This window comes from Aotus nancymaae, unplaced genomic scaffold, assembly GCF_030222135.1.
Source record: "Aotus nancymaae isolate 86718 unplaced genomic scaffold, 86718_ANA_hifiasm-v0.15.2.pri h1tg000079l, whole genome shotgun sequence".
NCBI classification, from domain to species: domain Eukaryota; kingdom Metazoa; phylum Chordata; class Mammalia; order Primates; family Aotidae; genus Aotus; species Aotus nancymaae.
In genome coordinates, this window is record NW_026988494.1 from 322431 (window position 1) to 338996 (window position 16566).

General features: G+C 37.8%; 1 protein-coding gene across 1 annotated transcript in view; it reads right to left on the reverse strand.

The window, feature by feature from the left end:
• The window catches only part of ADAM32 (ADAM metallopeptidase domain 32), a 135322-nt gene that overhangs the window by 54139 nt on the left and 64617 nt on the right, over positions 1-16566 (reverse strand). The window contains exons 13-14 of the mRNA XM_064368683.1: positions 6355-6447; positions 4816-5014 (exon numbers count right to left, since the gene is read on the reverse strand). Coding sequence (XP_064224753.1) covers positions 4816-5014; positions 6355-6447 — 292 coding nt within the window. The remainder of the gene's footprint in view (positions 1-4815; positions 5015-6354; positions 6448-16566) is intronic.

Below are 16566 nucleotides of genomic sequence, written 5' to 3' on the forward strand. Positions count from 1 at the left end.
TATGGGTGTGGCTTTCTGTGAGCCAAACTGCAGTGATAGTTGTCTCTCTTCTGGGTCTAGCCATCCAGCGAGTCTACCCAGATCAGGCTGGTACTGGTGGTTGTCTCACAGATTCCTATGATGTGAAATGTCTATGGGTCTGTCAGCCCTAGTTACCAGCAACTGTTCTGGTGGAGGTAGCAGAGGGTGCAATGGACTCCATGAATGTTCTTAGTTTTGGTGATTTAATGCTCTATTTTTGTGTTGGTTGGCCTCCTGCCAGGAGGTGGTCCTTTCCAGAGAGCATCAGCTGTGGTAGTATGGAGAGAGATCAGTGGTGGATGGGGCCCTAGAATTCGGGGACAGAGCTAGGCATGTCTGAGCTCTGACTCTCTTTAGGTGGCTCTTGCTGTGGCTGCTGTGGGGGGGTGAGGTGAGATTCCCAGGTCACTGAAGTTGTGTACTAGGAGGATTATGGCTGCCTCTGCTGAGTCATGCAGGTTGTCAGAGAAGTGGGGGAAAGCTGGGAGTCACAGGCTTCAGCTAGCTCCCATACAAACTGAAGGGCCAGTCTCACTCCCACCATGCCCCACACTTCAACAGCCCGGAGTCTGTTTACTTCTCCCTGTGGAGTTTTACTCTCTGCTCCTCTGGCCGCCCTCCCAAGGGATCCCTGTGATGCCAGGCAGGAATGGTCTCTTTGAGCTCCCTGGGCCTTTCTGCTGCTTCCTCTACCCCTGTATTTTGCCCAGCTGTCTAAATTGACTCAGCTCCAGGTAAGATCTAAAACTTCTCCCAAAAACAGACCTTCAGTTCTCCAGTGGAGGCATGTGTTCAGGAGAGGAGGAAGAGAGGGTCTCCCTTTCCCACTTTCACAACTGAGGCACTTACAGTGTTTGGGGTGTCTCCTGGGTTCTGTAGGAGCAGTCCACTTTCCTTAGAGGGTCTGTGGGTCCTCTCAGGATTGCTGGTTTGTTCTTGCAGTTGACTGGAGCTAAAATTCACAATGTGAGCCACCACACACTGTTCTATCTGGAGTCACAATCGAGTCCTGCTTCCCATCTGCCATGATGATCCACTTCAATTTATAAGCTTTTATGTTGTATATTCCTTAACAAATTATTATAGTAATAATTATTTCAGTAGTTTTTTCTTTTAACCTTTATATTAGAAACACATAATCATTTCAGTGTTTGGTATTCTGAATTTGACTATATACTTACTTTTACCAGTGAATGTTATATTTTTATATATTTCCATACTATGTATTAGTCTTTTTGTTTCAGATGGAAGAACTCCCACTGACACTTGCTGTAAGACAGATCTAGTGGCAATGAACTCTTTGAGGTTTTGTCTTGGAAAGTTTTATCTTTCCTTTATTTCTGAAGAACAGCTTTGCCAGATAAAGTATTCTTGATTGTCATTTTTTTTTCTTTTATCTCTATATCATTCCACCCTCCTCACTGGCAAAGTATCTGCTGAGAAAATTCAACTTGTATGTGTTCTTATGTTACCTAATCTTTTCTTTTCTCTTTCTTTTTTCAAAATTTCATTATCTTTATTGATGGTTTTATTGTAACATGTCTTTGTGTAGTCTTGTTTGGATTAAACCTAATTGAAGAATTTTGAGCTTGGTGTAGTCTTGTTTGGATTAAAGCTGATTGAAGGATTTTGAGCTTCCTGTACCTGCATGTTTATATCTTTCCCAAGATTTTGGAAGTTTTGAGTTATTATTTCTTTACATAAGCTTTCTGTCCTTGTCTCTCTTCTCTTCTTACCTCTTATAATGAGAATGTTAGCTCTCTTGATGCTGTTTCCTAAGTCCCATAGTCTTTCTTCACTCCTTTTCATTCTTTTTTCTTATTTCTCCTCTCATTGTATACATACAAGTAATCTGTTTACAAGTTCACTGATCTTTCTTTTGCTTCAAGAATTCTGTTATAAATGTTATCTATTTCATCTTAATGTCATTCATTGTGTTCTTCAGCCAATAATTTGATTATTTTTTATTTAAAAAAAATATGTTGTTTCTCTGTGTTCTTGTGGAGTTTGCTGAGTATCCCTGGAATAATTATTTTGAATCCTGTTCAGGCAATTTGAAGATCTTTATTGTTTTGGGATCAGTTATTAGAAAATTATTGCATCCTTTGATGGTAATAAGTTTCCTCAGTTTTTCATGTTTCTTATTGTATTGCATTGATAACTTCAAATTTGATGGAGCAGTCACCATTTTGAAACTTTACAGAATGCTTTCACTGATTAAAAAAAAATCTTACTCTATGGGTGGGCAAAAGGATGTTAGAAGGGTGGGATTGGATTGTTCTGGCTTTGGTGGGGACACAGCAATGTACCCTTCAAAGCAGCGGGTCTGGAGCAGCTAAAGCTGTGGTATCTGCAGGAGCAATCAGACTGTTGGGTTTTCAATGGTAAAGGATCCTGGGGTCCTGGTGCTCTTTTTCTCCAACCAGGGAAGTCATGGCCCTAGGCAATTTCATTTGCCACAAGGTCTGGTTTGAGAGCATTCTCTTACTGGTATCTGATGCACAGTGCCCATGCAGTAGCCACAGAGCCAGCATCTGAATCACAAACACACATGAAGGGACTAAAGGGTACAGGGCAGCAGTGACACTGGAGCCTTGGATGAAGACAGCCCTGCTTCCACATAAGTAGTGATGTAGGAAGTAGAGTAGGTATTTGTGGAGTAGATGGAGAGTCAGGGTCTTAAGCATATGTGGGTATAGAGCAACAGAAGCTCCCAGGTTCAGTGTGAAGACTCACACATAGCTGCACTATCTCTGAGCCTGAGGTGTAAGTGCACACAATCCAGACAGGAGCCATATCTCCAGGGTCAGGGGTGTGCACAGGATTGGGAGGGGTAGTTGCTCAAGTCTCAGAACTATAAAACAGTAGCTGCTTCTTGGAGGAAAGGCACAGTTGGATCTCATTTTCCATGCAAAGGCAGGGATGACTGTTGGTTACCTCAGTGATAAAAGATGCCACTGTCCTCTACAGAGCAGGCCATTGGAGATGACAATGAAACATGCTGAGTGGCTAATACTGATAGCCCTCTCCCTTTGTTCATAACCATCTCCATATATCTCAGATGTGCTGCTCTAATCAGCAATTCTTCTTTACAGTTTTTCTCCATTTTTTTCTCTGCTGTGCTGCTAGAAGGTTTTTAGATGGACCTTGGAGTCTTCACAAGACTATTAAGACTATTATTATTCATAGATAATTGCCTATTTTTGTTTTTTGTGAGGGGATGAAGACAGGCATCTCCTAAAAATCTTCTGCACAACAAAGGAAAAAATCAACAGAGTGAAAAGCCAACTTATAAAATAAGATAAAGTATTTGCAGGTCATATAAATATATAATAAGGAATTTATTTCCAAAGTATATCAGTAACTCATAAAACTCAGTAGCAAAAAAAAAAAAAAAACCTGATTAAAAATGGAGAAAAGACTGAATAAAAATTTCTCCAAAGAATACATAAAATTCATCAAGACATATATGAAAAGATGTTTTTCACATGTATCCCAAAACCTAAAATGCAATAAAAAAAAAAAAATATGTAGCCTAGGTTATATTTTTTAAAACATAGATCTGATTTAACTAAACAAACAAATAAACAAAAATATGGGATTTTGTTTGGAGTTTAATAAAAAAAAAAAGAAAAAAAAAGAAAAAAAGATAACAAATGTTGGTGAAGATATGGAGAAAAAAACCCTCATACACTGTCAGTGGGAATGTAAACTGGTACAGCTGCTACGGAAAACAGTATGGAACATCCTTAGAAATTAAAAGTAGAACTACGTTATGATTCACAAATCCCAAGTGGGTATAGATTCAAAGGAACTGAATCAATATTGCAAAAGAGACATCTGCACCCCCATGTTTATTGCTACATTATTCACAATAGCCAAGATTTAGAAACAACCAGGGTCTATTTGGTTGAAAAACTATAGCACAAATCTTGATGTGATGAAAGTCAAAGTTTTATTTATGTTCTGAGTGTAAGAGAATAAAGTTCACTGTTAGCTTAAACAGATAAATGGAATAAAATGTGATATATATAATGTATATGCTTATATAGATATAACATATATTCAAACACACAAAATGCAGTATTATTCAGTCATAGTAAGGAAGAAAATCCTGCCATTTGCAATAATGTAGATGAACCTAGAGGCTATTATGCTAACTGAAATAAGCTAAATACAGAGGGATAAATACTGCATGATCTCACTTATATATGCAATCTAAAACTGTCAAACTCAAAAACGCAGAGAGTAGAATGATGGTTGCAAGAGGCCGAGGTAAGGGGAGAAATGGGGAAATGCTAGAAAAGGGTACAAAGTTTCAGTTACACAAAATAAATAACTTGAAGAGATGTAATGTACAACAATGTGACTTTAGTTAACAATATTGTATTATATGCTTGAAATCTGCAAAAAGGATAGCTATAAAAATTCTTTTAAAGGATAAAAAAGAAAATGGTAATATATGAGATGATGGATATGTTAATCAGCTTAATTGTGACCAATATTTCACAATGTATACAGCTATCAAAACAAAATCATACACCTAAAAACATATCATTTTTGTCAATTATACTTCAATAAAGATGGAAAAATATAAACATTAGAATTAAACAGAAGAATTAGTGTGTACATGTTTACTTATGCATATAATAAAATATATATTAAAATAGTCCACATTTTATACTATAGAAAACATTCCACATTTTATATATATGAAAAACATTCCCCGTTGCCTCGGTAAAGTTAATAAAAATGTTAAGGACTAGCTATTTAGATGTACCAAAAAGATATTACCTTTTCCAAATATAGACTCACAACGTGCATCAAGATCATGGCAGTCTCCATCATAACAAATAAATTTATTTTTTTTGCATAAATGTCCATTGATTATAGTTATGTCAGGACCACATTCTGGTGAGCTTCCATTACAATTTTCAGGGATGTCACACTCAGGATGTGCTTTTGGCCTACATTCAACACCTGACTGTAAAATCTAAGAGAAATTAGAATATAAAAAATAAAGCATTACAAATAGGATTACTGTGTTTATCAATATTTACTTCAAAACTGTGTTAATCATTTTCTCTTTAGTCTAACCATTAATGTATATTAATACATAATGTATACATAATGTATACAAAACATAATGCTAATATTAAAATATAAATGGAATGTTATCGACTAAGATAAAAGACTATGTACAAGAAAAACACAAATCTGATGTGATGAAAGTCAAATTTTTATTTGTGTTCTCAATGTAAGAGAAGAAAGTTCACTTTTAGCTTAGAAAATGTATTTCTTTTCAGTGAAAATACTATAATTTAGTCAATTTCCAAATAAAAAACACTTTTTCAAGCCATAGTTTGTAAGTGTGGAATACTTTAAGACTCTGTGACAAACTGAAACACAAATAACTGCAGAGGGAAAAGAAGTGTGATTAAAAATGCAGTTCAACTATGAGAGTCTTTGCAGAGGAAGGAATCCAACTATAATCTTTCTCTCAAATCATGGATATATGTACTCTTTCATACATAGAATTGTGGAAATTTGCAAAAAGAATCTTAAATAAAACATCATCTCATAATTCTTAATTGATAACTTCCAGCTGACAGTAAAAAGATTACAGAAATAAGAATGCAATCAGATAATAACATCTTAAGAAAATAACATATAAAACTGTGTCAGTCCAGGACAGTCATGAAGGTAGAATGCATTACAGATAATTGAACAGAGATATTCTCATATGAGAAACTTGTTAATAATATTTTAGAAGAGCTGAAAAGAAAAATAGAAAACAGGAGTCAATGTCTTCACCATATAAACTAAAACATAGTCTTTAAGTCAAATGATCTTTGAATAATAAGCGCAAAGTTTAAATGTTAATGCTACATGTACCATTTGGAAAATGTTACTTCTAGTGAGTTTCATTCCTTATACAGTTAGGGAAGTCTGCTGTATCTTTCCATTACATACAAATAGAGAGTTATTCACAACCCATAAAACATTTTTATTTATAATAATATAAATACTATATCATGCAAATAAATAATTGTCCCATTCAATGGAGATCTCCTGTATTGAAAAATCCTACAATATCTCTAAATCAAGGCAATCAAGGCTTAAAAAACAACAGCATCAACTTAGTGAAAATATTGACATATAGAACACCTAAGAAAAGTTAACAAAAATCAGAAATCTGGTTCTGAATTTATTATCTTTCTCTTTATCTAAAAAGTAATTTAACTGATTTACAGCTGTAGGTCTAAGTGTTGTAAAGTCCCCTGCACATGATTTGATACATATTTGAAAAATATTCAAAAACCTAAACCTTACTTGACAGTCTCTGCAGCATAATCCCTTATAACATGTTGCTCCAGCTTTCAGCACACAAGTTCGAAAATCACAACAGCTTGTAGGTCCACATTGCTATGAATTAGTGAAATGTACAAGTAAAAATACATCATGACAATAGTAAAATCTTTACTAGGAGCTATATTTTGATAGGCTTACTTTTTGAATTTGGAAAAGGACACAAATGTTGCTGATAGTTATAGGTTTTAACATCTCTAAACATTTAAAAGACTAATGTAGGACTTTTACTACAGGTTATAAGAGAATAACCAGTAACCTACTTACCTTCCTCTGGACCATATTCTCTACTTAAAAGACATGGAGAATGTAAGAATGGATAAAAAGCAAGATTCCACTATATGCTGCCTATAAAAAATTCATGTATAAAGATACATATAGACTAAAAATGAAGGCATAAAAAATATGGTATGTGCACATAGAAACACAAAAGAGCAGGAATAGCTATATTTATATTAGATAAAATCAATTTCAAGTCAAACACTGTAAAAAGAACAAAGGTGGTCCCTATATAATACTAAAGTAGTCCATTTAGCAAGAGAACATAATAATTCTAAATATAGTGCACCCAACACCAGTGAACCCAAATATATAAAGCAAACATTAATAGAAATAAAGAGAAAGATAGAATACATTGCAATAATACTCGGATAATTCAACACCTCACTCAGTAATGGAAAGACCACCCAGACCAAAAAAAGAAATCAATAGAGACTTCAGAGTTAAACCACACTCTAGACAAAATGGACCTAATACAACATTTCATCAAACAGCTATAGAATACATATTCTTTTCATTAGCAAGTGAAACATTCTTCAGAACAGACCAAATGCTAAGCTAAAAAATAGATCTCAACAAATTCAAAAAACAATTAAAATAATATGAAGTATATTTTCTGACCATAATAAAATAAAACTAGAAATCAATAACAAGAACTTAGGAAACTACACAAACACATAGAAATTAAACAACATGCTCCTGAATGATCAATAGTCAATGAAGAAATAAAGAATAAAAATGAAAAGTTATTTGAAACAAATGAAAATAGCAACACAGCATAACAAAACCTATGGGATACAGCAAAAGCAATACTAAGATGATTGTTTATGAGAATAAATACCTACATCAAAAAAGAGAAAAGTTTTCAAATTAGCAACCTAATGATGCATCTCAAGGAACTAGAAGAGCAAGAAGAAACCAAACCTAAAATTAGTGGAACAAAAGAAATAGTATAGAGCAGAGAAGAAATAAGTAGAAGGGACTTTAAGTGCATGTTGAATAAAAAAACCCATTCGTCTGCTGTCTTCAAGAGATCCATCTTATATGTAACAAAATGAATAGGCTCATACTAAAGGGTTGGAGAAAGATCTATCATGCAAATGGAAAATAAAAAAGAGCAGAAGTCAATATTTTTATATCAGATAATACAAACTTTGGATCAACAACAGTAATAATAGATAAATAATGGCATTACATAAAGAGTTCAATTCAACAAGAAGAGTTATTGGTACCAAATATATATGCACTGAACACTGTAGAACGTAGATTCTAACTACTTCCAGACCTACAAAAACACTTAGTCACATAATAATAGTGGAGAACTTTAATACTCCACTGACAGTGTTAGACAGACCACCCAAGGCAGAAAACTAAAAAAGAAATTCTGAACGTGATTCAACACTTGACCAATTGAACCTAATACACACAGAGTACTCCACATGTTCAACAACAGAATATACATATTTCTTATCCATGCACAGAACATACTCTAAGATCAACCACATGCTTGGCCATAAAGCAAGCCTAAATAAATTCAAAAAATTGAAATTATACCAATCATACACTCAGATCACAGTGAAATAAAATAGAAATCAATACCAAGAAGATATCTCAAAACCACACAATTACATGGAAATTAAACAACTTGCTCTTTAACGACTTCATATTGTTGAAAGAGGCACCAAAGAGGGTGGGAAAGAAAGTCTTGAATTGCCAACATCAACTATCCCCCATCCCCCAGCAGCAGCTTCACAGTGCAGGGAATCTATATGATTAAGGGAGGAAAGCACTGTGATTGTGAGGCTTTGCATTGAATTCAGTGTTGCTCTGTCACAGTAAAGTAGAACCAGGCTATACTCAGCTGACCCCCATCCCTAGAAGCAGCATACAAGCCAGCCCTAGCCAGAGGGGAATCATCTATCTGATCAGTCAGAGCTTGAGTTCCAGCAAGCCTCACCACCATGGGCTGGAGTACTCTGGGGCCCTAAGTGAACTTGAAGGACAATCTATGACACAAGAACTTCAATGCCTAGAAAAGTCCTAGTAGTGATCTGGGCTCTAAGCCAGTGGACTGTAGGGGAAAGTGACCTGTGGAGATACCAGCCAGGGATGCTAAGGGAGTGCTTGTGCCATCCTTCCCCTAACCTCAGGCAGCAGAGTGCACAGCTCCAAAAAGAGCCCCTCCTTCTAGTTGAGAGGAAAGAGAAGAGTAAAGAAGACTTTGTCTTCCATCTTAGATACCAGCTCAACCACAATAAGATAGGGCACTGATCAGGGTTGTGAAGTCCCCATTCCAGGTCCTAGTTCCCAGACATTTCCAGACATACCCTGAGCCAGAATGGAACCTGCTTCCTTGAATGGAACGACCTAGTCCAGGAAGGATCAATCATATACTGACTAAGCAGCCCTTCGGCCCTAAAGAATGAACAGTGATACCCAGGTAGTATGCTGTAGGCCTTGAGTAAAACTTAGTCATGCTGGCTTCAGGTACAAGATCAATCACAGTGAGGTAGAGTACAAAGAGGGCTCCTGGCTTCCCTGATTCCAGGCTATGGCTGTTAGATAGCATTTCTGTACCTGCCCTGGGACAGAGGAGAGCCCACGCCCTAAAGAGTGAGTCCCAGGCCTTGCATACCCACAACAAGCTGACTAAGGAGTCATTGGGCCTAAACTGAACATCGGCAGTGGCCTGGCATTACTCCCTGTGGACCTGTGGTGGTAGAGGCCACAGAGTGAGGCTCCTCAGCCTATGGAAAGCAGAGGAAGAGTGGGAAGGACTGTGTCAAGTGGTTTGAATGCCAGACCAGCGACAGTAGAATAGAACACGAGGTATATTTCTAACATTTATGACTCTAATCCCTAACTCCAGGATGGCATCTCTGCACCTGCCCAGGGGCTGTGATAACTTGCACCCTAAAGGGAAGGACACAAGCCTGGTTGGCTTTGCCTCTTGCTGACTGTAGTGCCATGCTAACTTCAGGTTTGATCCAGCACAATCTAAGTGGTGGTGGCCACAGGAGTGTGTCTCTCCAATCCCAGCTCCAGACAACACAGAGAGAAAGAGAGATTCCATTTGTTTGGGAGAAAGGAAAGAAAACAAGTGTCTCTGCCTGGCAATCCAGAGAATTCTTCCAGACAGTTTCCAAGCCCACCAAGACAGTACCTCTAAGAGTCTGCAAAAAAAATACATTACACACTTTGGGAGGCCGAGGCGGGTGGATCACGAGGTCAAGAGATCGAGACCATCCTGGTCAACATGGTGAAACCCCGTCTCTACTAATACAAAAAATTAGCTGGGCACGGTGGTGCATGCCTGTAATCCCAGCTAGTCAGGAGGCTGAGGCATGAGAATTGCTTGAACCCAGGAGGTGGAGGTTGCGGTGAGCCGAGATCGCGCCATTGCACTCCAGCCTGGGTAACAAGAGCGAAACTCCGTCTCAAAAAAAAAAAAAAAATACATTACAGAGGTTGGGGTAACCCCTAATGCAACTATGGCTTAAATCACACACCTAAGTCCTATCGAATACTCTGGAAAGCCTTCTAAAGGAGGATGGATACAAATAAGCCAAGATGGCAAAGACTATAATAAACACCTAACTCTTCAATGCCCAGAAACCAAAGAGCATCCACAAGCATCAAGACCATCCAAGAATATATGACTTCACCAAATGAACTAAATAAGATATCAAGGACCAACCCTGGGGAAACAGATATGTGACCTTTCAGACAGAGAATTCAACCTAGCTATTTTGAGGAAACTCAAAGAAATTCAAGAGAATACAGAGTAGGAATTCAAAATTCTATTAGGTAAACATTTTTTTTGAGATTGTAGCCATTTATTTTAGAATCTCTAAACCTTCTATTCATAAAGCTATCCTTAAATTTTTTTTTATTGCATTTTAGGTTTTGGGTAAACTTTTAAAGTAAATTATTTTAAAAATCGAGCAGAAATTATGCAGTAGAAGGATGCAACTGACATACTGAAGAATGCATCAGAGTCTCTTAATAGCAGAATTGACCAAACAGAAGAAAGAATTGGTTAGCTTGAAGACAGCCTATTTGAAAATCCACAGAGGAGACAAATAAAAAAATAAAAAAGAATGAAGCATATCTACAAGATCTATAAAACAGCCTCAAAGGGCCAATCTAGGAGTTTATTGGCCTTAAAGAGGAGGTAGAGAAAGAGATGAGGGTAGAAAGTTTTTTTCAAAAAGATAACAGAGAACTACCCAAACCTAGAGAACGATATCAATATCTAAGTACAAGAAGGTTATAGAACACCAAGCAGATTTAAGCCAAAGAAAACTACCTCAAAGCATTTAATAATCAAACTCCTAAAGGTTTAACATAAAGGATCCTAAAAGCAGCAGGAGAAAAGAAACAAATGATATACAATGGAGATTCAATATATCCAGCAACAGACTTTTGAGAGGAAACCTCACAGATCAGGAGAGAGTGGCATGACATATTTAAAAGTGCTGGGAAAAAAATTGCCTTAAGATAACATTCCTGGTAAAAAATATTCTTTAAACATAATGGAAAAATAAAGACTTTCCCAGAGAAACAAAAGCTGAGGGATTTCATTAACACTGGACCTGTCCTATAAGAAATGCAAAAGATAATTATATAATCAGAAATAAAAGGGCATTAATGAGCAATAATAAATCATCTGAAGGTAGAAAACTCACTGGGTAAGAGTACCTACAAAGAAAAACACAGGATGGCCGAATACGAACAGCTCTGGAGTGCAGTTCCCAGTGAGAAAAATGCAGAGGGTGAGTGAACACTGCATGTCCAAATGAGTTATTACTGCCCACAGACCAGGAGATTCCCAAGCTGAAAAGCACCATGAGTTCTCAGCATGGCTGTTTCAGCCAGCACAGCAGGTCTCCTCACAAAAACTCACAGAAATCTGGGCAGCAGTTTCAACTAGCGCCTAGAATGTCTGGGAGACAGAGCGGCCCATTCAACTGGAAAAAGGGGGGCTAAAACAGGGATCCAGGTGATGTGGCTCAGCAGGACCTATCCCCACAAAGACTGGCAATCTGAAATGCTCTGGATTGAGAGATTCGCACAAGTGCAGCGGGACCCAGGACAGTCCAGCTCTGTTGGGGGAAGGGCATCCACCTTTACCGAGGCAGTCTGCCACTACCAAGGCAGGCCGCCATTACCAAGGCAGGCCACCATTACCAAGGCAGTCTGCCATTACAGAGGCAGTCCGCTATTACTAAGGCAGACTGCCATTACCAAGGCAGTTCTAACTATACCTCTATAAATAAAACCCAAGGAAGTTCACAGCAGCTGGGCAGAGCCCATGGCAGCTCAGCAATGCCTCTGCTGGTGGACTGTGATTAGGCTACCGCCTTGCTGGGCAAGGCAGCTCTGAAAAAAGGCAGCAGCATGTCAGGAATTTATAAATAAAGCCTCACCTTCCCAGGACGGAGCACCTGGGAAAAAAGGCAGTTATGAGTTCCACTACAGCAGACTTAAATGTACCTGCCCAGCAGCTCTAAACAGAAAAAAGAAGCTCACAGCTGAGCACTTGAGCTCTTATAAGAAACAGACTGGCTCCTCAAGCAGCTCCCTGTTGTCCATGTATCCAAAGAGTCACCTCATAAAGGAGAGCTCAGGCTGATATCTGACAGGTATCCTTCTGGGACAAAGATAACAGGAGAAGAAACACAGCAACCTGTACTGTTCTGCAGCCACTGCAGGTGAGCCCCAGGCAAGCAGGATCTGGAGTGGATCTCCAGCAGTACTACAGCAGAGGGACCTAACTGTTATAAGGAAAACTAAAAAACAAAAGAAATAACTTCAACATCAACAAAAAGGACATCCACTCAAAAACCCCATCCGAAATTCACCAATTATAAAGACCACAGGTAGATAAATCCACAAAGATGGGAAGAAACCAGCACAAAAAGGATGAAAACACCCAAAATCAGAACACATCTCCTCCTCCAAGGGATCACAACTCATCATCACCAAAAAAACAAAGCTCTATGGAGAATGAGTCTGTTGAATTGATAGAAACAGGCTTCAGAAGGTGGGTAACAACAAATATCTATAAGCTAAAAGAACATGTTCTAACCCAAAGCAAAGAAACTAAGAACCTTGAAAAAAGGTTTGATGAAATGCTAATGATAATAAACAACTTAGAGAAGAATATAAATGATTTAAATGGAGCTGAAAAACACAAGAGAACTTCGTGAATCATATGCAAGTTTCAATAGCCAAAGCGACCAAGCAGAAGAAACGATATCAGAAACTGAAGATCAACTCAATGAAATAAAATGAGAAAGCAAGATTGGAGAAAAAGAGTGAAAAGAAATAAACAAAGCCTCCAAGAAATATGGGATTATGTGAAAAGACCTAATCTTCATTTGATGGGTATACCTAAATGTGACAGAGAGAATGAATCCAAGCTGGAAAACAATCCTCAGGATATTATCCAGGAGAACTTCGCCAACCTAGCAAGCCAGGCCAATATTCAAGTCCAGATACAGAGAACAACACAAAGATATTCCTCAAGAAGAGCAACCCCAAGGCACATAATCATCAGATTCACCAGGACTGAAATGAAGGAAAAAATGCTAAGGGCAGCCAGAGACAAAGGTCAGGTTACCCATAAAAGAAAGCCCATCAGACTCACAGCAGATCTCTCAGCAGAAAATCTACAAGCCAGAAGAGAGTGGGGGCCAATATTCAACATCCTTAAAGAAAAGAACTTTCAACCTAGAATTTCATATCCAGCCAAACTAAGCTTCATAAATGAAGGAGAAATTGAACAAGCAATTACTGAGAGATTTCGTCACCACCAGGCCTGCCTTACAAGAGCTCCTGAAAAAAGCACTAAACATAGAAAGGAACAACCAGTAGCAGCCACTCCAAAAACATACCAAATGGCAAAGAGCATTGAAACAATGAAGAAACTGCATCAACTAATGGGAAAAACAACCAACTACCATCAAAATGGCAGGATCAAATTCACACATAACAATATTGACCCTAAATGTAAATGGGCTAAATGCCCCAATGCCCCAATCAAAAGACACAGACTGGCAAATTGAATAAAAAGTCAAAACCAATCGGTGTGCTGTATCCAGGAAACCCATCTCACATGCAAGGACACACATAGGCTCAAAATAAAGGGATGGAGGAAGATTTACCAAGCAAATGGAGAGCAAAAAAAAGCAGGAGCTGCAATCCTAGTCTCTGATAAAATAGACCTTAAACCAACAAAGATCAAAAGAGACAAAGAAGGGCATTACATAATGGTAAAAGGATCAATGCAACAAGAAGAGCTAATGATCCCAAATATATATGCACCCAATAGAGGAGCATCCAGATACATAAAGCAAGTTCTTAATGACTTATAAAGAGACTTAGACGCCCACACAGTAATAGTGGGAGATTTTCACACTCCACTGTCAATATTAGACAGATCAACGAGACAGAAAATTAACAAGGACATCCAGGACGTGAACTCAGATCTGAACCAAGCAAACTTAATAGACATCTAAAGAACTCTCTCCACCCCAAATCCACAGAATATACATTCTTCTCAGCACCACATTACACCTACTCTAAAATCGACCACATGACTGGAAGAAAATCACTCCTTGGCAAATGCAAAAGAATGGAAATCATAACAACCAATCTCTCAGACAACAGTACAATCAAATTAGAACTCAGGATTAAGAAACCCACTCAGAACTGTATAACTTCATGGAAACTGAACAACTGGCTCTTGAATGTTGACTGGATAAACAATGAAAAGAAGGCAGAAATAAAGATGTCATTTAAAACCAATGAGAATGAACACACAACGTACCAGAATCTCTGGGACACATTTAAAGTAGTGTCTAGAGGAAAATTTATAGCAATAAATGCCTACATGAGAATCAAGGAAAGATCTAAAGTTGATGCCTTATCATCAAAATTGAGATAGAGGAGAAAGATCAAAAAAATTCAAAAGCTAGCAGAGGACAAGAAATAACTAAGATCAGAGCAGAATTGAAGGAGATAGAGATACAAAAAAACCCTTCAAAAAATCAATAAATCCAGGAGCTGATTTTTCAAAAGGATCAACAAAATAGACTGCTAGCCAGATTAATAAAGAAGAAAAGACAGAAGAATCAGATAGATGCAATAAAAAATGATAAAGGGCATATCACCACAGATTCCACAGAAATACTAACTACCATCAGATGACTACAAATCACTCTATGCACACAAACCAGTAAACCTGGAAGAAATGGAAAAATTCCTGGATACTTGCACCCTCCCAAGCCAGGAAGAAGTAGAAACTCTGAATAGGCCAATAACAAGGGCTGAAGTTGAGGCAGCAATTAATAGCCTGCCAACCAAAAAAAGCCCAGGTCCAGATGGCTTAACAGCTAAATTCTACCAGACATACAAAAAGGAGCTGGTACCACTCCTTCTGAAACTATTCCAAACAATCCAAAAAGAGGGAATCCTTCCCAAATCATTCTATGAGACCAACATCATCCTGATACCAAAACCCAGCAGAGACTCAACAAAAACAGAAAACTTCAGGCCAATATCCATGACGAACATAGATGCAAAAATCTTCAATAAAATACTAGCAAACCAATTGCAACAGCACATCAAAAAGTTTATCCATCATGATCAAGTAGGCTTCATTCTGGGGATGCAAGGCTGGTTCAACATATGCAAGTCTACAAACCACTGCTCAAGGAAATAAGAAAAAACACAACAGATGCAAAAACATTACATGCTCATGGTTAGGAAGAATCAATATCATGAAAATGGCCATACCGTCCAAAGTAATTTATAGATTCAATGCTATCCTCATCAAGCTACCTATGACCCTCTTCACAGAACTGGAAAAAACCACCTTAAACTTCATATGGAACAAAAAGAGAGCCCACATGGCCAAGACAATTCTAAACAAAAAGAACAAAGCTGAAGGCATCATGTTACCTGACTTCGAACTATACTACAAGGCTACAATAATCAAAACAGCATGGTACTGGTACCAAAACAGAGATATAGACCAATGGAACACAACAGAGGCCTCATAAGTAACACTACATATCTACAACCATCTGATCTTTGACAAACCTGACAAAAACAAGCAATGGGGAAAGGATTCCCTGTTTAATAAATGGTATTGGGAAAACTGGCTAGCCATGTACAGAAGGCAGGAACTGGACCCCTTCCTGACATCTTACACTAAAATTAACTCCAGATGGATTAAAGATCTAAACATAAGACCGAACACCATAAACACCCTAGAAGAAAACCTAGGCAAAACCATTCAGGACATAGGTATAGGCAAGGACTTCATGACTAAAACACCAAAAACGTTGGCAATGGAAGCCAAAATAGACAAATGGGATCTAATTAAACTCCAGAGCTTCTGTACAGCAAAAGAAACAATCATTAAAGTGAACTGGAAGCCAACAGAATGGGAAAACGTTTTTGCAATCTACCCATCTGACAAAGGGCTAATATCCAGAATCTATAAAGAACTAAAACAGATTTACAAGAAAAACAAAACACGCTCATTCAAAATGGGTGAAGGACACGAACAGACACTTTTCAAAAGAAGACATATATGAGACCAACAAACATATGAAAAAATGCTCATCATCACTGGTCATTAGAGAAATGCAAATCAAAACTACATTGAGATACCATCTCACACCAGTTAGAATGGTGATCATTAAAAAATCTGGAGACAACAGATTCTGGAGAGGATGTGGAGAAATAGGAACACTTTTATACTGTTGGTGGGAGTGTAAATTAGTTCAATCATTGTGGAAGACAGTGTGGCACTTCCTCAAGGACCTAGAAATAGAAATACCATTTGACCCAGCAATCCCATTATTGGTTATATAACCAAAGGAT